At 44.3% G+C, this 23,403-nt stretch overlaps 1 protein-coding gene across 5 annotated transcripts in view; it reads left to right on the top strand.

Moving 5' to 3' along the window:
* PSD3 (pleckstrin and Sec7 domain containing 3) overlaps positions 1–23,403 on the top strand; it is an 835,030-nt gene that overhangs the window by 387,343 nt on the left and 424,284 nt on the right. For all 5 annotated transcript variants that reach the window (XM_069742411.1, XM_069742393.1, XM_069742401.1 and 2 more), the window contains one exon: positions 13,789–13,869. In XM_069742411.1, coding sequence (XP_069598512.1) covers positions 13,789–13,869 — 81 coding nt within the window. The remainder of the gene's footprint in view (positions 1–13,788; positions 13,870–23,403) is intronic.

Here is a 23,403-nt window from a genome sequence, read left to right as displayed (position 1 = left end):
GTGGCATAGTCCAGGATGACTAATATATACTGATGGCCCCGGGCTGATTTAACTAAGGGACTGACCAAGTCCATGGCAATTCTCTCTAATGGCACCTCAATAATGGGCAATGGCACAAGGGGGAAATGAGGAGTGGGGGCAGTAAACTATGTATGGCAGGACCTGCAATAGTTCACTATGTCCCGGTAACACCCAGGCCAATAGAACCTCTGGACATCCCGTTCCTGCGTTTTTTCCACCCCTAGGTGTCCACCCAAGAAGTGTGAATGGGCCATGTCCAACACCTTCCGTCTATATGGACCCGGCACTACCAACTGCTCTACCAACTCCTCCCTTATTTTCGTGACCCGGTACAACAACTCCCCACTCATCAGAAAATAGGGAAATCTTGTGTCTGCACAAAAATAGCTAAATACTAGGGTGTAACCAGATATGGAACCCCTATACGGTCCTCTAATAGAAAATATGTATAAAGCCAGGAGGAACCTAAATAAACCTAAAATATAACCTTTATTTATCACTTTAAAAGATACTTTCTAATGGATAAAACAAAACGAAGTGCATATAGTGCTCAAAAACAACCAGTGCTCAATTAAAAAATGGTTTGATCTCACCACATCAGCCGCTTCTTTAGGAGCATCTTCATGTACATTAGCAGGGAAGGGAAAAGTAGAAAATAACTATGCTACCCGGTCGTGCCCCTGTACTGCTCCCGTCCTGACAAGGACAGTACCCAAGTCAGACTAAATTTTGTACCCACCATAAACAGATAGTTTTCCCTACGCGTTTCCTCTCCCATAGGGGAGATTCCTCAGGGGAACAGAAAAAATCGGGGGTATGTCTCTAATACGATGTGCTATTAAGAGATATAAAGCCCCTGCATTGGCAGGTGGCTCCTATGTGTCCAGTGTGTCCTGACTTTTAGTGTGGACTATGGTATGGTGAGATGCATTCAGGGACCGCACCCCCTGATATAGTCTCACCCCCTCTCACTCCCAATTACATGGCGTCCTACCTCACTTCCGGCCCTAGGTTATAGTCGCTTCATTCACCGGGTGCTATCGGCGTTATGTTACCATAGAAACGCATCACCAGATCGTGCGCCGGTTTCTCCATTATCGCGCATGCGGACCGTACGCCACCAGATAGATCAATCTCCACTTCCGGTTTATGGTAAAAGTCATTTCCGCTATTGCGCAGAACCACCCCGGGATTAGTTTCATCCTCTGTCAGCGTCTCCGCTTCCATGACTACGGCCTGTCACGGCTGTGCGCATGCGTCCTCTTACCCCGCGACTGCACACTTCTCCGGCAGGTACATTACATGCACACTGTTTGCTCTCTCAGTATCCGCTTCCATGACTACGATTTGTCATGCCTGTGCGCATGCGTCCTCTTACCCCGCAACTGCACACTCCTCCGGCCGGTACATTACGCGCACACTGTTTTTTCTCTCAGTATCCGCTTCCATGACTACGATCTGTCATGTCCGTGCGCATGCGTTCTCTTACCCCGCTATTGCGCAGTACCACCCCGGGATCAATTTCATCCTCTGTCTGCGTCTCTGCTTCCATGACTACAGCCTGTCATTGCTGAAGACACAAAAGAGAATAGTAAAACCAAAAACACTCAGTTTGAAAAAATGTTGCAGTAATCCGCAAGTGCTAGTAAAAGATGTAAAAAACAGGGTATTTGGTTGATACGTTTTTTGCAAAAAATGTATACTAAGCTGCTCTACCAATCTTCACGGTATACCCTTATCAGAGCAGTCCTAACTAATGTATGCAATCCCTATCTGATGTATTTAAAAACCTGATCATCTGTATATAACCTGTGTGAACAGGGTTCAGAGAGGAAAAAATCCATGTGTGCATACAGGGTAGAACAGCTTTTGTGCAGATAGCCCAAGAGGAGTGGTGGAACTCCCCAGTCTTGTAGACACAAGAGAACAATTATGGAAACAGGAACACATGGGCTACTTGCACAGTGAACAAGTCTGTATGATCATGTTCACACACCACCAAGAAACCTGAAGACACAAAAGAGAATAGTAAAACCAAAAACACTCAGTTTGAAAAAATGTTGCAGTAATCCGCAAGTGCTAGTAAAAGATGTAAAAAACAGGGTATTTGGTTGATACGTTTTTTGCAAAAAATGTATACTAAGCTGCTCTACCAATCTTCACGGTATACCCTTATCAGAGCAGTCCTAACTAATGTATGCAATCCCTATCTGATGTATTTAAAAACCTGATCATCTGTATATAACCTGTGTGAACAGGGTTCAGAGAGGAAAAAATCCATGTGTGCATACAGGGTAGAACAGCTTTTGTGCAGATAGCCCAAGAGGAGTGGTGGAACTCCCCAGTCTTGTAGACACAAGAGAACAATTATGGAAACAGGAACACATGGGCTACTTGCACAGTGAACAAGTCTGTATGATCATGTTCACACACCACCAAGAAACCTGAAGACACAAAAGAGAATAGTAAAACCAAAAACACTCAGTTTGAAAAAATGTTGCAGTAATCCGCAAGTTTTTAAATTTTTAAATACATCAGATAGGGATTGCATACATTAGTTAGGACTGCTCTGATAAGGGTATACCGTGAAGATTGGTAGAGCAGCTTAGTATACATTTTTTGCAAAAAACGTATCAACCAAATACCCTGTTTTTTACATCTTTTACTAGCACTTGCGGATTACTGCAACATTTTTTCAAACTGAGTGTTTTTGGTTTTACTATTCTCTTTTGTGTCTTCAGGTTTCTTGGTGGTGTGTGAACATGATCATACAGACTTGTTCACTGTGCAAGTAGCCCATGTGTTCCTGTTTCCATAATTGTTCTCTTGTGTCTACAAGACTGGGGAGTTCCACCACTCCTCTTGGGCTATCTGCACAAAAGCTGTTCTACCCTGTATGCACACATGGATTTTTTCCTCTCTGAACCCTGTTCACACAGGTTATATACAGATGATCAGGTTTTTAAATACATCAGATAGGGATTGCATACATTAGTTAGGACTGCTCTGATAAGGGTATACCGTGAAGATTGGTAGAGCAGCTTAGTATACATTTTTTGCAAAAAACGTATCAACCAAATACCCTGTTTTTTACATCTTTTACTAGCACTTGCGGATTACTGCAACATTTTTTCAAACTGAGTGTTTTTGGTTTTACTATTCTCTTTTGTGTCTTCAGGTTTCTTGGTGGTGTGTGAACATGATCATACAGACTTGTTCACTGTGCAAGTAGCCCATGTGTTCCTGTTTCCAGCCTGTCATTGCTGTGCGCATGCGTCCTCTTACCCCGCAACTGCACACTTCTACGGCAGACTGTTTTTTCTCTTCCTACTGTTGCCCCCTCCATCAATAGATTGTATGTCACTGATAATAAAGAACATAAAATATGTGTCAGTATCCTCGGTCCCCATATCACCATATTAGTACCTTGATATTTGTAAACCACTATTTTTTTGAGGGAGAGGAAAAGGAAAGAGCGCCGCTATACCGGGATCTACTAAGATATAATATAACCATGAGAGAGGGTCGCTAGTGAAAGGGAGAGCGGTCCCACTAAATATATTCATAGAAAATTAATATTATTAATAGTCATTACCTTTTATCCCCCCCTACAGTTGGGTGGGAGAATAACCTTTATTTCTAGGGTATGGCAGTGGCTCATAACCTAAATATCCCAGTGGATGACACATATCCTGTTTTAATGACTTCAAACTCCCCAACGACCAAGGAATCAGACTCCAACCCATTGGCCCATTAACCACCAAAGAAGGGGATAAAAATCTACAAACCCCTAATACTTTCACAGAAAACAACTATAGTTCAATTGCTCATTTAGACCCTCCGGGTAACAGGTCTGGAGGCGAAAGATCCACCTAGACTCCTTTTGGAGCAAGAGCCTGTCAAAGTCACCCCCTCTTCTAGGTGGTCTTACTTTCTCGATACCCATAAATTGTATGGCCTTCATATCCCCATTATGCACAACATTGACATGCCTGGCCACTGACGTCTCTCTTTTATTCCGAATGTCCCCTAGGTGCTCACCTATCCTTCTCCTGAATTCTCTAAGGGTTTTACCCACATAGGCCTTACCGCATTTACATATAATACGATAGATGATCCCTTTTGTTCTGCAATTGATGAAGTCCCTGATTTCAAACGATTCATCAATACCTTCAAACCTTTTTCCCACTGTTATGTGTTCACAGGCCACACAGTCACCACACCGATAACAGCCGCAGATCTTCCCCGGTAACCAGGTTTCTCTGGTAGTGGGTGTAACAAAATGGCTACGTATCAATCGATTACCAATGGTCTTACTTTTTCTATATGTGATGAGAGGTCTTTCACCTACAAACTCTCTGATGTCCTCATCCATCCGAAGGATACCCCAGTGTTTTTGAACCACTTGTCTGACCATTTGGGCCCCATTATCATAGGTACAAATGAGTCTGGCTTTCTCATTCGAATGTTCAGTTCTTTTTTTGGGGACCATCAGTTCCCTCCTATCTTGTTCTTTTGCGTATTTGAATGCTTCCCTCAGTATTCGGTCAGGGTACCCTTTGGTCAAAAACCTTTGACGCAGGTCATCCGCCTTGATCTTAAAGTCCCTAGTGTTTGAACAATTTCTTTTTAGGCGTAGATATTGGCCCTTGGGTATGCCTTTTCTGAGGGAATACGGGTGGTGACTTTCCCACCTCAAAAAGGAATTAGTGGAGGTAGGTTTCCGAAAGATGGTAGTCTCTAATGTGTCCCCATTTATGGGTTTAGTGATCAAAACATCAAGAAAAGCCAATCTAGTAGGGTCCACTTCATAGGTAAATCTAAGGCCTAACTCATTCTGGTTGAGTAGATCTATAAACTCCCTGAAGTCAGAGATAGTACCCCGCCATAAGATAAAGACATCGTCTATGAACCTGACCCATAGATCCACTTTGCTAGTGAAGTGCATGAGTCTGTCTGAGAACACGATGGTGTCCTCCCACCAGCCCAGGAACAGGTTTGCGTAACTTGGCACACATGGATTACCCATGGCGGTGCCCCTGAGCTGGTGGAGGACTTTACCATCAAAGGTAAAGTAGTTGTTCAGCAAAACAAATTCAAGAAGAGAAGTGACCAATTCATTATGGGGGGCACATTGACAGCCCCTTGTGCCCAAGAAGTGTTTCACACCCGAGATCCCAAAATTGTGTGGAATCGACGAGTACAATGCTACAATATCGATGCTTGCCAGAAGTACTTCTGGTTCCACAACGATATTGTCCAATTTACTCAGGAGGTCAGCCGTATCCCTCAGATATGATGGCAATGCACTCACAAATGGTCTAAGGATTTCATCCAGGTAAATACCCACGTTTTGGCTAATGCTCCCAATCCCTGATACAATGGGTCTTCCCTTTAAAGGGTGAAGCCCCTTATGCAGTTTTGGAAGTGCATAGAACGTAGCCATCACAGGGTGTTTAGGAAAGAGATAATCGTATTCCTCCTGGCTAATTAGTTTTTTGTTTATAGCCCCATCCAGGATGTTTTTTAATTTGTCCTTTGTGGTATCCATCTGATAACCCCTAGTCTGAGTATACGTAGCCGTATCATTTAATAGGGAGAGACACATGTCTCTATATCCCCCTATGTTCATTACAACTATGTTTCCCCCTTTATCGGAGGGTTTAACCACTATAGATGTGTCTCTTTCCAAACTCTGGAGTGCCTCCATCTGATTTTTGGTTAAATTATGCCTAGTGTGGAAACTCTTATTTTGTTTCCTAGTGTGGAAACTCTCATTTTGTTTGTTTCTCCCCTATGGGAGAGGAAACGCGTAGGGAAAACTATCTGTTTATGGTGGATACAAAATTTAGTCTGACTTGGGTACTGTCCTTGTCAGGACGGGAGCAGTACAGGGGCACGACCGGGTAGCATAGTTATTTTCTACTTTTCCCTTCCCTGCTAATGTACATGAAGATGCTCCTAAAGAAGCGGCTGATGTGGTGAGATCAAACCATTTTTTAATTGAGCACTGGTTGTTTTTGAGCACTATATGCACTTCGTTTTGTTTTATCCATTAGAAAGTATCTTTTAAAGTGATAAATAAAGGTTATATTTTAGGTTTATTTAGGTTCCTCCTGGCTTTATACATATTTTCTATTAGAGGACCGTATAGGGGTTCCATATCTGGTTACACCCTAGTATTTAGCTATTTTTGTGCTATCGGTAGTCCTTCCCTGTTATGGCTGGCTTCCTGGCGACGGGACCAGATACTGACCTATGGCTTAGTGAAGCCAAAGATATTTTTTCTGAGAAAACTTTTGCCCAGAAAAAGTATACTCCAACATACACAGCAGCATTTAAAGATTTGAATAAAATATACAAAGAACATACTAGTTCATGGTGGGAAATTCAGAGCCTTGAGACATACATTAAGAATAATATAGTACCGAGGGGACTACGCATTACCCTACTGCCGGCCCCTCGTTGTCGGAACCCTCAATTATTAAATCTTTGGGAAAAGGAAGCAACTAATAGTTCCTTAAGATTTATGAACTTACTGGTCGCGGAGGAAAAAAACAACTTTGAAAAATTAAATACAAAATTAAAAGAACAGATTGAGATAGTTACAAAATTTAAAAGTGAAAGTGACTTTAGTGTTAAGGAAACACAATTACAGAATTCAATTGAAAAATTCCAATACAAGTTAAAGGAGAGGAAACATAAGCAATTTCTGAGGGATCTCCAGGATTTCCGGGAGAACAAAATCTATCAGTTTCTGGGAGACCGTGTAGAGAGAGGAGAAAGGGAAACGGATCTATCCTCAACAGAAACTGATATCTCAGATTCAGAAACGAGACAAAGACCAACTCGTGGCCGGCAGAGGGGTAAAAATAGAGGTTACTCGAGAGGGGGCAACTTTCATCCAGTGTCTAGACCTGGTTTTTTAGACAATACATACTCCCTGAGAAGCAGGAACCCTTTCAACAGGGATTAGAGCTTCAGGTGGTTAACCTCTCGGATAAGAACATCAGTGAAGTAGAAATGACGGTACTAAGTAAGGGGCTATCATTTATTCCCACCACCGATTTCTCTACCTTTGAATGTGTTAAGGATATAAACTTATTTGTAAGGAAACTAAGATGGCACAAATTTTTTAAACAACAGAACAGGCGGATTTGCGCAGGGCTGGACATCCCAGTGGATATACTCCAGGATGTGCAGCTCTTGGCTAATCTTGACCATACATTGCCATCAACAAGTGGCCAAGGTCCTTTTTCGTCTCTGAAAAAAACGAGTACTAGGATGCCACCGGTCGTGGGGGATGTTTCCGCTATAGATGTGTTTCTCCAACTAAAAACGGAGGAAATTAAACAAAATGAGAGTTTCCACACTAGGCATAATTTAACCAAAAATCAGATGGAGGCACTCCAGAGTTTGGAAAGAGACACATCTATAGTGGTTAAACCCTCCGATAAAGGGGGAAACATAGTTGTAATGAACATAGGGGGATATAGAGACATGTGTCTCTCCCTATTAAATGATACGGCTACGTATACTCAGACTAGGGGTTATCAGATGGATACCACAAAGGACAAATTAAAAAACATCCTGGATGGGGCTATAAACAAAAAACTAATTAGCCAGGAGGAATACGATTATCTCTTTCCTAAACACCCTGTGATGGCTACGTTCTATGCACTTCCAACTTCCAAAACTGCATAAGGGGCTTCACCCTTTAAAAGGAAGACCCATTGTATCAGGGATTGGGAGCATTAGCCAAAACGTGGGTATTTACCTGGATGAAATCCTTAGACCATTTGTGAGTGCATTGCCATTATATCTGAGGGATACGGCTGACCTCCTGAGTAAATTGGACAATATCGTTGTGGAACCAGAAGTACTTCTGGCAAGCATCGATATTGAAGCATTGTACTCGTCGATTCCACACAATTTTGGGATCTCGGGTGTGAAACACTTCTTGGGCACAAGGGGCTGTCAATGTGCCCCCCATAATGAATTGGTCACTTCTCTTCTTGAATTTGTTTTGCTGAACAACTACTTTACCTTTGATGGTAAAGTCCTCCACCAGCTCAGGGGCACCGCCATGGGTAATCCATGTGCGCCAAGTTACGCAAACCTGTTCCTGGGCTGGTGGGAGGACACCATCGTGTTCTCAGACAGACTCATGCACTTCACTAGCAAAGTGGATCTATGGGTCAGGTTCATAGACGATGTCTTTATCTTATGGCGGGGTACTATCTCTGACTTCAGGGAGTTTATAGATCTACTCAACCAGAATGAGTTAGGCCTTAGATTTACCTATGAAGTGGACCCTACTAGATTGGCTTTTCTTGATGTTTTGATCACTAAACCCATAAATGGGGACACATTAGAGACTACCATCTTTCGGAAACCTACCTCCACTAATTCCTTTTTGAGGTGGGAAAGTCACCACCCGTATTCCCTCAGAAAAGGCATACCCAAGGGCCAATATCTACGCCTAAAAAGAAATTGTTCAAACACTAGGGACTTTAAGATCAAGGCGGATGACCTGCGTCAAAGGTTTTTGACCAAAGGGTACCCTGACCGAATACTGAGGGAAGCATTCAAATACGCAAAAGAACAAGATAGGAGGGAACTGATGGTCCCCAAAAAAAGAACTGAACATTCGAATGAGAAAGCCAGACTCATTTGTACCTATGATAATGGGGCCCAAATGGTCAGACAAGTGGTTCAAAAACACTGGGGTATCCTTCGGATGGATGAGGACATCAGAGAGTTTGTAGGTGAAAGACCTCTCATCACATATAGAAAAAGTAAGACCATTGGTAATCGATTGATACGTAGCCATTTTGTTACACCCACTACCAGAGAAACCTGGTTACCGGGGAAGATCTGCGGCTGTTATCGGTGTGGTGACTGTGTGGCCTGTGAACACATAACAGTGGGAAAAAGGTTTGAAGGTATTGATGAATCGTTTGAAATCAGGGACTTCATCAATTGCAGAACAAAAGGGATCATCTATCGTATTATATGTAAATGCGGTAAGGCCTATGTGGGTAAAACCCTTAGAGAATTCAGGAGAAGGATAGGTGAGCACCTAGGGGACATTCGGAATAAAAGAGAGACGTCAGTGGCCAGGCATGTCAATGTTGTGCATAATGGGGATATGAAGGCCATACAATTTATGGGTATCGAGAAAGTAAGACCACCTAGAAGAGGGGGTGACTTTGACAGGCTCTTGCTCCAAAAGGAGTCTAGGTGGATCTTTCGCCTCCAGACCTGTTACCCGGAGGGTCTAAATGAGCAATTGAACTATAGTTGTTTTCTGTGAAAGTATTAGGGGTTTGTAGATTTTTATCCCCTTCTTTGGTGGTTAATGGGCCAATGGGTTGGAGTCTGATTCCTTGGTCGTTGGGGAGTTTGAAGTCATTAAAACAGGATATGTGTCATCCACTGGGATATTTAGGTTATGAGCCACTGCCATACCCTAGAAATAAAGGTTATTCTCCCACCCAACTGTAGGGGGGGATAAAAGGTAATGACTATTAATAATATTAATTTTCTATGGATATATTTAGTGGGACCGCTCTCCCTTTCACTAGCGACCCTCTCTCATGGTTATATTATATCTTAGTAGATCCCGGTATAGCGGCGCTCTTTCCTTTTCCTCTCCCTCAAAAAAATAGTGGTTTACAAATATCAAGGTACTAATATGGTGATATGGGGACCGAGGATACTGACACATATTTTATGTTCTTTATTATCAGTGACATACAATCTATTGATGGAGGGGGCAACAGTAGGAAGAGAAAAAACAGTCTGCCGTAGAAGTGTGCAGTTGCGGGGTAAGAGGACGCATGCGCACAGCAATGACAGGCTGTAGTCATGGAAGCAGAGACGCAGACAGAGGATGAAATTGATCCCGGGGTGGTACTGCGCAATAGCGGGGTAAGAGAACGCATGCGCACTGACATGACAGATCGTAGTCATGGAAGCGGATACTGAGAGAAAAAACAGTGTTCGCGTAATGTACCGGCCGGAGGAGTGTGCAGTTGCGGGGTAAGAGGACGCATGCGCACAGGCATGACAAATCGTAGTCATGGAAGCGGATACTGAGAGAGCAAACAGTGTGCATGTAATGTACCTGCCGGAGAAGTGTGCAGTCGCGGGGTAAGAGGACGCATGCGCACAGCCGTGACAGGCCGTAGTCATGGAAGCGGAGACGCTGACAGAGGATGAAACTAATCCCGGGGTGGTTCTGCGCAATAGCGGAAATGACTTTTACCATAAACCGGAAGTGGAGATTGATCTATCTGGTGGCGTACGGTCCGCATGCGCGATAATGGAGAAACCGGCGCACGATCTGGTGATGCGTTTCTATGGTAACATAACGCCGATAGCACCCGGTGAATGAAGCGACTATAACCTAGGGCCGGAAGTGAGGTAGGACGCCATGTAATTGGGAGTGAGAGGGGGTGAGACTATATCAGGGGGTGCGGTCCCTGAATGCATCTCACCATACCATAGTCCACACTAAAAGTCAGGTGCACTGGACACATAGGAGCCACCTGCCAATGCAGGGGCTTTATATCTCTTAATAGCACATCGTATTAGAGACATACCCCCGATTTTTTCTGTTCCCCTGAGGAATCTCCCCTATGGGAGAGGAAACGCGTAGGGAAAACTATCTGTTTATGGTGGGTACAAAATTTAGTCTGACTTGGGTACTGTCCTTGTCAGGACGGGAGCAGTACAGGGGCACGACCGGGTAGCATAGTTATTTTCTACTTTTCCCTTCCCTGCTAATGTACATGAAGATGCTCCTAAAGAAGCGGCTGATGTGGTGAGATCAAACCATTTTTTAATTGAGCACTGGTTGTTTTTGAGCACTATATGCACTTCGTTTTGTTTTATCCATTAGAAAGTATCTTTTAAAGTGATAAATAAAGGTTATATTTTAGGTTTATTTAGGTTCCTCCTGGCTTTATACACAAATCTTGTGTCTGCCCCTGGCTCCTGTACAACCCCATTAATAACTGTGACATTATTAAAGGCTTCCCTCAGAGTGGGGTCCCTATGTTGGGCAGTCACAAAATTTTCACTGGTCACCCCTAAATTCCAGAATGTCAGATGCAGGGGACACTTCTTCCTCATTTCCTACCAGGACACAAAAAGGAAACTTGTCTGTCTCTGGGTGTAGCCCTTATTAGGGTTCACTGGTTCCCTACTCTTGCTAGTGACCTCAGAACGCTTTCCCCACAAATCCCAAAACAAACCGAAATCCCGGCTAATAATTATAGGGTGCAACAAGTCCCGAACGACGCCAACTTCATGGGACTTAGTGCCACACGCCGTTTCAATATCCACCCTGGCCATAGGGTAGTCCTTTGCATCACCATGTATGCATCGCATGCCGACCTTGTTTCCCGGGAGCAGGTGGAGAGGAAAAGTGGCCCTCACCAGGGTCACTAAGCTCCCCGAGTCTAACAACGCCATTACTGCTTGACCGTTCACCTTTACGGAACATGCTTGAGGCCCCTCATTGGGCGGAGAGTTCACACTGCAGGCTGGATATGCATAGTATGAACTACGGCGTCCCATGCTGCAGTCCATCTGCTCAGTGGTCTGGGAACAACGGGATGCTATATGTCCTGGCCTGTGGCACCTCCAGCAAATAATATCACCCGTAGGGACCTTGGGCACCACCTCCGCCGCCCTTTGTGACCTTGGACGCCCCACCCCTTTTTTGGGACTCAACCCCCTTCTGGGACCCCCAGTACGGCATGGACTGCCTCCCGAAGGAGCCTTACATCCCTTGGTATCTCTCGACCAGTCCGATCAGCTCGTCGGCATTCTGGGGATCACCCTGGGCAACCCAAGTCTGTATGGACCTCGGGAGGGAAGGCACAAACCGATCCATCACCACTCGTTCTACCATCTGTGCAGGTGTAGATGACTCTGGCTGCAGCCATTTCTGGACCAGGTGCAACAGGTCAAACATTTGGGAGCGAGGCGGTTTCTCCCACTGATAGGCCCAGCAGTGAATTCGCTGTGCCCTGATAGTCAGTGTCACCCCCAAACGTGCGAGAATCTCGGCTTTCAGTTTGTGATACTCCTTGGCATCCTGCAAGGTTAAGTTATAGTACGCCTTCTGGGGTTCTCCCGTCAGGTATGGCACCATTACCTCGGCCCACTGCTCTGGCGGAAGTTTTTCCCTCTCAGCGACCCTCTCAAACACCGCCAGGAAGGCCTCAACATCATCCCTGGGGGCCATTTTCTGCAATGTGCATCTTACCGTCTTCCGGACATGGGTGTCATCAGCCAGACCTGGGGTTGGGGCGCTCGTCCTGCCCTGGATGACGGTTGCCAGAAGCTGCATCTGCTGCCGTTGCTCCTGCTTGCTCTGTTGTATCTGCTGCAGCAACAGCCTGTTGGTCTCTTGCTATTGTGACTGCGACTGGACCAAGTGTTTCAGAAGGTCCTCCATTTTCCCCGACAAAGCTTGCTGGCTTGCAACAGACTTGACCCAGGACATTCAATAACAGACTTACGTCTTCGCTTGGAATGCTGCCCGCATTCTCCACCAATTGTAGGGGTTGTACTTGCTCAGGTGCGACGGCTGACACTCAGGCGGCACGTTCCATTTAAAGTTCACAGGATTTATTGCTCCATAAACCACATAGTAAATAACTGAAAACAAATAGCCTTTAGCTCAGGAAAAGAAAATACAAGTGTCCAGTCCTTCATGCTCAGTCCTGGAGCCTTAACACACTCTGGAGGCTTTCACCTCCACACACACACCTCCTGTGTTAAGCATTAGCCTTTCTTTTATAGATCTAACCACACCCAGGAACCCATCACATGATTAGACATGTGGTTATGACATCGCCACAGGTCCTCACAACACCAATAATGTATCCTATCGTGGTTAGCCAAGCATGAAATGAACACCTACAGAAAAAGGCACCACACACAAAATGAACGTATAAAAAGTCCTTTATTAATAGCAAAAAGACCACAAAGTGGTCATAGAATTGCCTAAGAGGCAAGGGTGAGACGCAATAGACACAAAACAATGGTGGACAAAAAAACCTGGAAATAACAAGAAAACATACATACGCACTTAGTGTGTAAATATAATACACATATGGGATATAGGTATACTAAAACAAGCGGTTATCAGTACTATAGCTCCATTACAGTGTTATCTTTACATTACAAAGCTGTGCCGACAGGTTCTATTTAAGACCTTTCATTGACACGTTTAATATGGCCAATCATCCAGGAAATTGCATTCCCATTTTTACATGTCTTTTCAACACTGAGGACTTGGCACTTGAATGCCCAGGTGGGTTGACCCAAGGGGGTTAGCTGATTGATGACCATTGAGTTAGGACCGCTGATGTGGACTCGTATTCATGTATAATTATGCATTGCTGGCAACTAATATCTGTAGTAAACCATTCTTTTCTACCAACTGAACACAATGTTTTGCTAACGCTGCCTACGCTGAAATGTCTTTGTGTGGGTTTATGTGAATGAGCCAAAACTGTATTAAGGCACAAAAGGGTTAAATATGAATGAGCCATAATTTGCCTTTGACTCATTCGTCCATAGTAATTATATTTTTATATAGTCTGTTTTCTACCTTTGTTTAAAATGTGCTGCTCTGTAATTTGCCTGCAGCTCTTAATTATTGTCAAAAGAGCGCTTTAAAGGAAGTTGTTTCCAATTAAACAATGAATAGTGAAAATCATGAACACAGTCATTGCTTTATTACAGTAATGATTTCAGCAAGCTTGTGGCCGAAGAATATCTCAAATTTTTTGATTTCACGGATTTGACCCTGGATCAGTCACTCAGGTAAGTAAAAATTCTTCGTTAAAATTCCTTATAAACTTCATTTTCAAACCAATATTTTTTTGTGTTTGAAATGAAATCAATTTGGGGTTGTTGTTTAATTTTTATTTTCAGTCTTGAATTAATGATATGCTCATGCTTCGGGGCCGGCTGAGGGGGTGTGGGGGGGTCCTCATGTGGTGCTCTGATTAGGTATTCATGTGTATGGCTTCTGATATATATATATATATATATATATATTTAATTATACACCGTGGGGACAAGAGTATTTAGTCAGTGACCAATTTTGCAAGTTGTCCCACTTAAAAGGATGAGATAGGCCTGTAGTTGACATCATAGGTAGACCACAGCTATGAGAGTCAAAATGAGAAAACAAATCCAGGAAATCGCCTTGTCTGATTTGGCAAGATTTATTTTGCAAATTATGGTGGAAAATAAGTATTTGGTCACCTAAAAACATGCAAGATTTCTGGTTCTCAAAGACCTGTAGCTTTGTCTTTACGAGGCTCCTCTGTCCTCCACTCATTACCTGTAGTAATGGCACCTGTTTGAACTTCTTATCAATATAAAAGACACCTGTGCACAACCTCAAACAGTCACACTCCAAACTCCACTATGGTGAAGACGAAAGAGGTGTCGAAGGACACCAGAAACAAAATTGTAGCCCTGCACCAGGCTGGGAAGACTGAATCTGCAATAGGCAAACAGCTTGGTGTGATGAAATGAACTGTGGAGCAATAATAAGAAAATGGAAGACATACAAGACCACTGATAATCTCCCTCGATCTGGGGCTCCACGCAAGATCTCACCCTCTCACCCCATGGGGTCAAAATGATCACAAGAACGGTGCACAGTGGGACAATAGTGAATGACCTGCATAGAGCTGGGACCACCGTAACAAAGGTTACCATCAGTAACACTACGCCGCTAGGGACTCAGATCCTGCAGTGTCAGACGTGTCCCCCTGCTTAAGCCAGTACACGTTCGGGCCCGTAGAAGAAGAGTATTGGGAGAATGTCATATGGTCTAATGAAACCAAAGTAGAACTGTTTGATAGAAACAAAACTCGTCGTGGTAGAAGGAGACAGAATGCCAAATTGCATCCAAAAAACACCATACCTGCTGTGAGATGAACTTTTGTTAATGACAAAATACTTATTTTCCTCCATAATTTGCCAAAAAAATCTTGCCAAGTCAGACCCAGATTCCAGTGATGTAGCATTAATTGAGCTGCTTGTTTTATCTACGAGGCAACAGTTTATCTGCTGCAAATCCACCAGTTGTCTTAGTGCTGAAATCTCTGTTTGCACCACTGTGTACACCACTGATTGACAGCTTCATGTGTACATTGTGCATAGGAAAAAAACTGGCAATCAGGGTTGGGGGTGGAGGTTTACTAGTCCTCTAGTGATAATCTCCTTCTGATAAAACGGTGATTTTATCATAATAATATCAGCAGCCCAGTAAGTGATACATACATTAGGTGTCAAAATCCTGGTGACAGATTCCCTTCAGTATCTAAACAGAAAAACTCGGCAACTGCATAGAACAGCTCTGATCATGGCTTACATTTGGCCGTCACTGGAGCTACTAGCAACTTATCAGTTTGTGTGCCAGGTGCTGGATATGATGACCTTTAGGGTAGGTCATCAATATTATATGCCCAGGCACTTAATTTAACACTTGAAAGCAACAAGAGGTTTTATATTGTCCCTGCATTCTTTCTGGAGTCCCATTAATGTGACACATGTCATAATCACCATTTTGAAAGAATGCTGAAAATAACTGCTACAAAGGAAATGTATTGTCTAACACAGAGGTCCCCAACTCCAGTCCTCAAGGCCCACCAACATGTCATGTTTTCAGGATTTCCTTAAGGTACCTTCACACATAACGATATTGTTAACGATATCGTTGCTTTTTGTGACGTAGCAACGATATCGTTAATAAAATCGTTATGTGTGACAGCGACCAACAATCCGGCCCCTGCTGGGAGATCGTTGGTCGCTGAACAAAGTCCAGAACTTTATTTAGTCGCTGGATCTCCCGTGGACATCGCTGGATCGGCGTGTGTGACACCGATCCAGCGATGTCTTCACTGGTAACCAGGGTAAACATCGGGTAACTAAGCGCAGGGCCGCGCTTAGTAACCCAATGTTTACCCTGGTTACCATCCTAAAAGTAAAAAAAACAAACAGTACATACTTACCTAACGCTGTCTGTCCTCCAGCGCTGTGCTCTGCACTCCTCCTGTACTGGCTGTGAGCGTCGGTCAGCCGGAAAGCAGAGCGGTGACGTCACCGCTCTGCTTTCCGGCCGCTGTGCTCACACAGACAGTACAGGAGGAGAGCAGAGCACAGCGCTGGAGGACAGACAGCGTTAGGTAAGTATGTACTGTTTGTTTTTTTTACTTTTAGGATGGTAACCAGGGTAAACATCGGGTTACTAAGCGCGGCCCTGCGCTTAGTTACCCGATGTTTACCCTGGTTACCGACATCGTTGGTCGCTGGAGAGCGGTCTGTGTGACAGCTCTCCAGCGAACAAACAGCGACGCTGCAGCGATCCGGATCGTTGTCGGTATCGCTGCAGCGTCGCTAAGTGTGAAGGGGCCTTTAGTCTTGCCCAGGTAATAATTGCATCATCTGTGCAATGCAAAGGAAATCCTGAAAACATGACCTGTTGGTGGGCCTTGATGACTGGAGTTGGGGACCTCTGGTCTAACAGATATAACTTTCAATTAGTTGTGGATATGACATTATTTATGCCCATCAGTACATAGCTCCCAAACATCCTGGACTCAGCGGGGCTTTCTCCCAACTTCCAGTCACTCTTTCAGTGTGATGTCTTCTCTCCAGCATCTTCATTGCTCTGTAGTTTCTCCTCTCTAATGGCACCTCTGCCCTGCACACACTTACATTAATTAAATACATAGAGCTACATCTGTATATAGTAGTGCATTTCTTTGTCTCTGTATTGGTCAAAATTTGCTATTGCACTGCTCGCATGGTTTATCTCTCTTTCTGTTGTGTAAAAGTTGAGAGATATGCTGTTAAAACAACCACAGAAAAAAAAGTTCACTAACAATAACTTATACATTAACCTCTTCATGACCGGAGGTATTTTTGTTTTTTGCGTTTTAGTTTTTTTCCTTCTTCCAGGGCCATAATTTTTTATTTTTCCGTCAATATGGCCATGTGAGGGCTTGTTTTTTTATGGGACTTTTGAACGACACCATTGGCTTTAACACATTGTGCCCTGAAAAATTGGAAAAAAATTCAAAGTGCGGTGAGATTGCAAAAAAAGTGCAATCCCACACTGGTTTTTTTGTTTGGCTTTTTTGCTAGGTTCCCTAAATGCTAAAACTAACCATTATGATTCTCCAGGTCATTACGAGTCCATAGACACAAAACATGTCTAGGTTCTTTTTTATCTAAATGGTGAAAAAAATTCCAAAACTTTGTTTAAAAAAAGCAAAAAAAAACTTGCACCATTTTCCGATACCCGTAGCGTCTCCATTTTTCGTGATCTCGGTTCGGATGAGAGCTTATTTTTTGCACACCGAGATAACGTTTTTAATGATACCATTTTGGTGCACTCATCATCTTTTGATCGCCCGTTATTGCATTTAACCCCTTCCCGACCCATGACGCCACGTAGGCGTCATGAAAGTCGGTGCCAATCCGACCCATGACGCCTATGTGGCGTCATGGAAAGATCGCGTCCCTGCAGGCCGGGTGAAAGGGTTAACTCCCATTTCACCCGATCTGCAGGGACAGGGGGAGTGGTTGTTTAGCCAAGGGGGGGTGGCTTCACCCCCTCGTGGCTACGATCGCTCTGATTGGCTGTTGAAAGTGAAACTGCCAATCAGAGCGATTTGTAATATTTCACCTATTATAACGGGTGAAATATTACAATCCAGCCATGGCTGATGCTGCAATATCATCGGCAATATCATCGGCCATGGCTGGAAACACTAATGTGCCCCCACCCCACCCCACCGATCGCCCCCCAGCCCCCCGATCTGGCCGGTACACTGCTCCGGCTCCCCTTCATCCAGTGCTCCGCTCCCCCCCGTGCTCTTGTCCGCTCCCCCCGTTCTCCAATCACCCCCCCGTGCTCCAATCACCCCCCCTGCATTCCGATCCACCCCCCCGTGCTCCGTTCCACCCCCCGTGCTCCGTTCCAGCCCCCCCGTGCTCCGTTCCACGCCTGCCGCGCTCCGATTCCCCCCCCGTGCTCCGATCACCCCCCCCCCCCGTGGTCCCCCCACCCCATCATACTTACCGATCCTGCCGGGGTCCCGTCCGTCTTCTCCCTGGGCGCCGCCATCTTCCAAAATGCGCATGCGGCCGGCAGATTCGTTCCAAAGTGCATTTTGATCACTGAGATAGATTATATCTCAGTGATCAAAATAAAAAAAATAATAAATGACCCCCCCCCCCCCTTTGTCACCCCCATAGGTAGGGACAATAAAAAAATAAAGAAATTTTTTTTTTCCACTAATGTTAGAATAGGGTTAGGGGTAGGGTTAGGGGTAGGGTTAGGGTTAGGGGTAGGGTTAGGGGTAGGGCTAGGTTTAGGGGTAGGGTTAGGGTTAGGGCTAGGGGTAGGGTTAGGGGTAGGGTTAGGGCTAGGGTTAGGGTTTCGGTATGTGCACACGTATTCTGGTCCTCTGCGGATTTTTCCGCTGCGGGTTTGATAAATCCGCAGTGCTAAACCGCTTCGGATTTATGGCGGATTTACCGCGTTTTTTTCTGCGCATTTCACTGCGGTTTTACAATTGCGATTTTCTATTTGAGCAGTTGTAAAACCGCTGCGGAATCCGCACAAAGAAGTGACATGCTGCGGAATGTAAACCGCTGCGTTTCCGTGAAGTTTTTCCGCAGCATGTGTACAGCGATTTTTGTTTCCCATAGGTCTACATTGAACTGTAAACTCATGGGAAACTGCTGCGGATCTGCAGCGTTTTCCGCAGTGTGCACATACCTTTAGAATTAGGCTATGTGCACACGGTGCGGATTTGGCTGCGGATTGGCCGCTGCGGATTCGCAGCAGTATTCCATCAGGTTTACAGTACCATGTAAACATATGAAAAACCAAATCCGCTGTGCCCATGGTGCAGAAAATACCGCGCGGAAACGCTGCGTTGTATTTTCCGCAGCATGTCAATTCTTTGTGCGGATTCCGCGGCGTTTTACACCTGTTCCTCAATAGGAATCCGCAGGTGAAATCCGCACAAAAAACACTGGAAATCCGCGGAAAATCCGCAGGTAAAACGCAGTGCCTTTTACCCACGGATTTTTCAAAAATGGTGCGGAAATATCTCACACGAATCCGCAACGTGGGCACATAGCCTTAGGGTTAGGGTTGGAATTAGGGTTGTGGTTAGGGTTGTGATTAGGGTTATGGCTACAGTTGGGATTAGGGTTAGGGGTGTGTTGGGGTTAGTGTTGGGGTTAGTGTTGGAGGTAGAATTGAGGGGTTACCACTGTTTAGGCACATCAGGGGTCTCCAAACGCAACATGGCGCCACCATTGATTCCAGCCAATCTCGTATTCAAAAAGTCAAATGGTGCTCCCTCACTTCCGAGCCCTGACGTGTGCCCAAACAGTGGTTTACCCCCACATATGGGGTATCAGTGTACTCAGGACAAACTGTGCAACAATTACTGGGGTCCAATTTCTCCTGTTACCCTTGTGAATCTAAAAAAATGCTTGCTAAAACATCATTTTTGAGGAAAGAAAAATGATTTTTTATTTTCACGGCTCTGCGTTGTAAACGTCTCTGAAGTACTTGGGGGTTCAAAGTGCTCACCACATATCTAGATAAGTTCCTTGGGGGGTCTAGTTTCTAAAATGTGGTCACTTGTGGGGGGTTTCTACTGTTTAGGCACACCAGGGGCTCTGCAAACGCAATGTGACGCCCGCAGACCATTCCATCAAAGTCTGCATTTCAAAAGTCACTACTTCCCTTCTGAGCCCCGACGTGTGCCCAAACAGTGGTTTACCCCCACACATGGGGTATCAGCGTACTCAGGAGAAACTGGACAACAACTATTGGGGTCCAATTTCTCCTGTTACCCTTGGGAAAATAAAAAATTCTTGGCTAAATAATTATTTTTGAGGAAAGAAAACGTATTTATTATTTTCACGGCTCTGCATTATAAACTTCTATGAAGCACTTGGGGGTTCAAAGTGCTCACCACACATCTAGATAAGTTCCTTTCGGGGTCTAGTTTCCAAAATGGGGTCACTTGTGGGGGGTTTCTACTGTTAAGCCACATCAGGGGCTCTGCAAACGCAACGTGACGCCCACAGAGCATTCCATCAAAGTCTGCATTTCAAAAGTCACTACTTCCCTTCCGAGCCTCGGCATGTGCCCAAACAGTGGTTTACCCCCACATATGGGGTATCAGCGTACTCAGGAGAAACTGGACAACAACTTATGGGGTCCAATTTCTCCTGTAACCCTTGGGAAAATAAAAAATTCTGGGCTAAATAATTATTTTTGAGGAAAGAAAACGTATTTATTATTTTCACGGCTCTGCATTATAAACTTCTATGAAGCACTTGGGGGTTCAAAGTGCTCACCACACATCTAGATAAGTTCCTTTGGGGGTCTAGTTTCCAAAATGGGGTCACTTGTGGGGGGTTTCTACTGTTAAGCCACATCAGGGGCTCTGCAAACGCAACGTGACGCCCACAGAGCATTCCATCAAAGTCTGCATTTCAAAACGTCACTACTTCACTTCCGAGCCCCGGCATGTGCCCAAACAGTGATTTACCCCCACATGTGGGGTATCAGCGTACTCAGGAGAAACTGGACAACAACTTTTGGGGTCAAATTTCTCCTGTTACCCTTGGGAAAATAAAAAATTGCAGGCTAAATGATCATTTTTGAGAAAATAATTTTTTTTTTTTATTTTCATGGCTCTGCGTTATAAACTTCTGTGAAGCACTTGGGGGTTCAAAGTCCTCACCACACATCTAGATTAGTTCCTTTGTGGGTCTAGTTTCCAAAATGGGGTCATTTCTGGGGGATCTCCAATGTTTAGGCACACAGGGGCTCTCCAAACGTGACATGGTGTCCGCTAATGATTGGAGCTAATTTTCCATTTAAAAAGCCAAATGGCGTGCCATCCCTTCCGAGCCCTGCCGTGCGCCCAAACAGTGGTTTACCCCCACATATGGGGTATCAGCGTACTCAGGACAAACTGGACAACAATATTTGGTGTCCAATTTCTCCTATTATCCTTGGCAAAATAGGAAATTCCAGGCTAAAAAATCATTTTTGAGGAAAGAAAAATTATTTTTTATTTTCATGGCTCTGCGTTATAAACTTCTGTGAAGCACCTGGGGGTTTAAAGTGCTCAATATGCATCTAGATAAGTTCCTTGGGGGGTCTAGTTTCCAAAATGGGGTCACTTGTGGGGGAGCTCCAATGTTTAGGCACACAGGGGCTCTCCAAACGCGACATGGTGTCCGCTAACAATTGGAGCTAATTTTCCATTCAAAAAGTCAAATGGCGCGCCTTCCCTTCCGAGCCCTGCCGAGTGCCCAAACAGTGGTTTACCCCCACATATGAGGTATCGGCGTACTCGGGAGAAATTGCCCAACAAATTTTATGATCCATTTTATCCTACTGCCCATGTGAAAATGAAAAAATTGAGGCGAAAAGAATTTTTTTGTGAAAAAAAAGTACTTTTTCATTTTTACAGATCAATTTGTGAAGCACCTGAGGGTTTAAAGTGCTCACTAGGCATCTAAATAAGTTCCTTGGGGGGGTCTAGTTTCCAAAATGGGGTCACTTGTGGGGGAGCGCCAATGTTTAGGCACACAGGAGCTATCCAAATGCGACATGGTGTCCGCTAACGATGGAAATAATTTTTCATTCAAAAAGTCAAATGGCGCTCCTTCCCTTCCGAGCCTTACCATGTGCCCAAACAGTGGTTTACCCCCACATGTGAGGTATTGGTGTACTCAGGAGAAATTGCCCAACACATTTTAGGATCCATTTTATCCTGTTGCCCATGTGAAAATGAAAAAATTGAGGCTAAAAGAATTTTTTTGTGAAAAAAAAGTACTTTTTCATTTTTACGGATCAATTTGTGAAGCACCTGGAGGTTCAAAGTGCTCACTATGCATCTAGATAAGTTCCTTGGGGCGTCTAGTTTCCAAAATGGGGTCACTTGTGGGGGAGCTCCAATTTTTAGGCACACGGGTGCTCTCCAAACGTGACATGGTGTCCGCTAAAGAGTGGAGCCAATTTTTGATTCAAAAAGTCAAATGGCACTCCTTCCCTTCCAAGCCCTGCCGTGCGCCCAAACAGTGGTTTACCCCCACATATGAGGTATCAGCGTACTCAGGACAAATTGCACAACAACTTTCGTGGTTCAGTTTCTCCTTTTACCATTGGGAAAATAAAAAAATTGTTGCTAAAAGATAATTTTTGTGACTAAAAAGTTAAATGTTCATTTTTTCCTTCCATGTTGCTTCTGCTGCTGTGAAGCACCTGAAGGGTTAATAAACTTCTTGAATGTGGTTTTGAGTACCTTGAGGGGTGCAGTTTTTAGAATGGTGTCACTTTTGGGTATTTTCAGCCATATAGACCCCTCAAACTGACTTCAAATGTGAGGTGGTCCCTAAAAAAAATGGTTTTGTAAATTTCGTTGTAAAAATGACAAATCGCTGGTCAAATTTTAACCCTTATAACTTCCTAACAAAAAAAAAAATTTGTTTCCAAAATTGTGCTGATGTAAAGTAAACATGTGGGAAATGTTATTTATTAACTATTTTGTGTCACATATCTCTCTGGTTTAACAGAATAAAAATTCAAAATGTGAAGATTGCGAAATTTTTAAAATTTTCGCCAAATTTCCGTTTTTATCACAAATAAACGCAGAATTTATTGACCTAAATTTACCACTAACATGAAGCCCAATATGTCACGAAAAAACAATCTCAGAACCGCTAGGATCCGTTGAAGCGTTCCTGAGTTATTACCTCATAAAGGGACACTGGTCAGAATTGCAAAAAACGGCAAGGTCTTTAAGGTCAAAATAGGCTGGGTCATGAAGGGGTTAAATACTGATACCTGATCCTTTAGTTATAGCTTAGTAATAGGAGTCTCACTAGCCATATCAAAGTTGTTGTTGTGATGCAGCTGCAAGGCAATTCCATGCAACCTACCCCAGGGTAAGTAAGGTGGGACAAGCTAGTACTCACCATGAAGCACCACAATGCAAGGCGCAGAGCGCCACTAGGAGACGGCAGAGTAGTCAGACAGGCCGGTTTGCAACAAACAGGAGACGAGGAACCAGAAGTAACAGCAGAGCACATAGTCAGAGACAAGCCAGAAGTCAGAGTCAAACAGGAGCACGGTATCCAAAATGTAAGATGAAGTCAGGGTACAAGCCAGAGCGTCAAAAGCCAGTCGGGGAGCATGGTACAGAGACGGAAAACAAGAGGCGGGGTCAGAGATCAAGCTGAGTCATACACTGTAGGGAATGGGACTAGTACAAATAAGGGAAGTCAGAG

This window comes from Ranitomeya imitator, chromosome 1 (assembly GCF_032444005.1).
Source record: "Ranitomeya imitator isolate aRanImi1 chromosome 1, aRanImi1.pri, whole genome shotgun sequence".
Lineage (NCBI taxonomy): Eukaryota > Metazoa > Chordata > Amphibia > Anura > Dendrobatidae > Ranitomeya > Ranitomeya imitator.
This window is presented reverse-complemented; position numbering and strand designations above follow the sequence as displayed.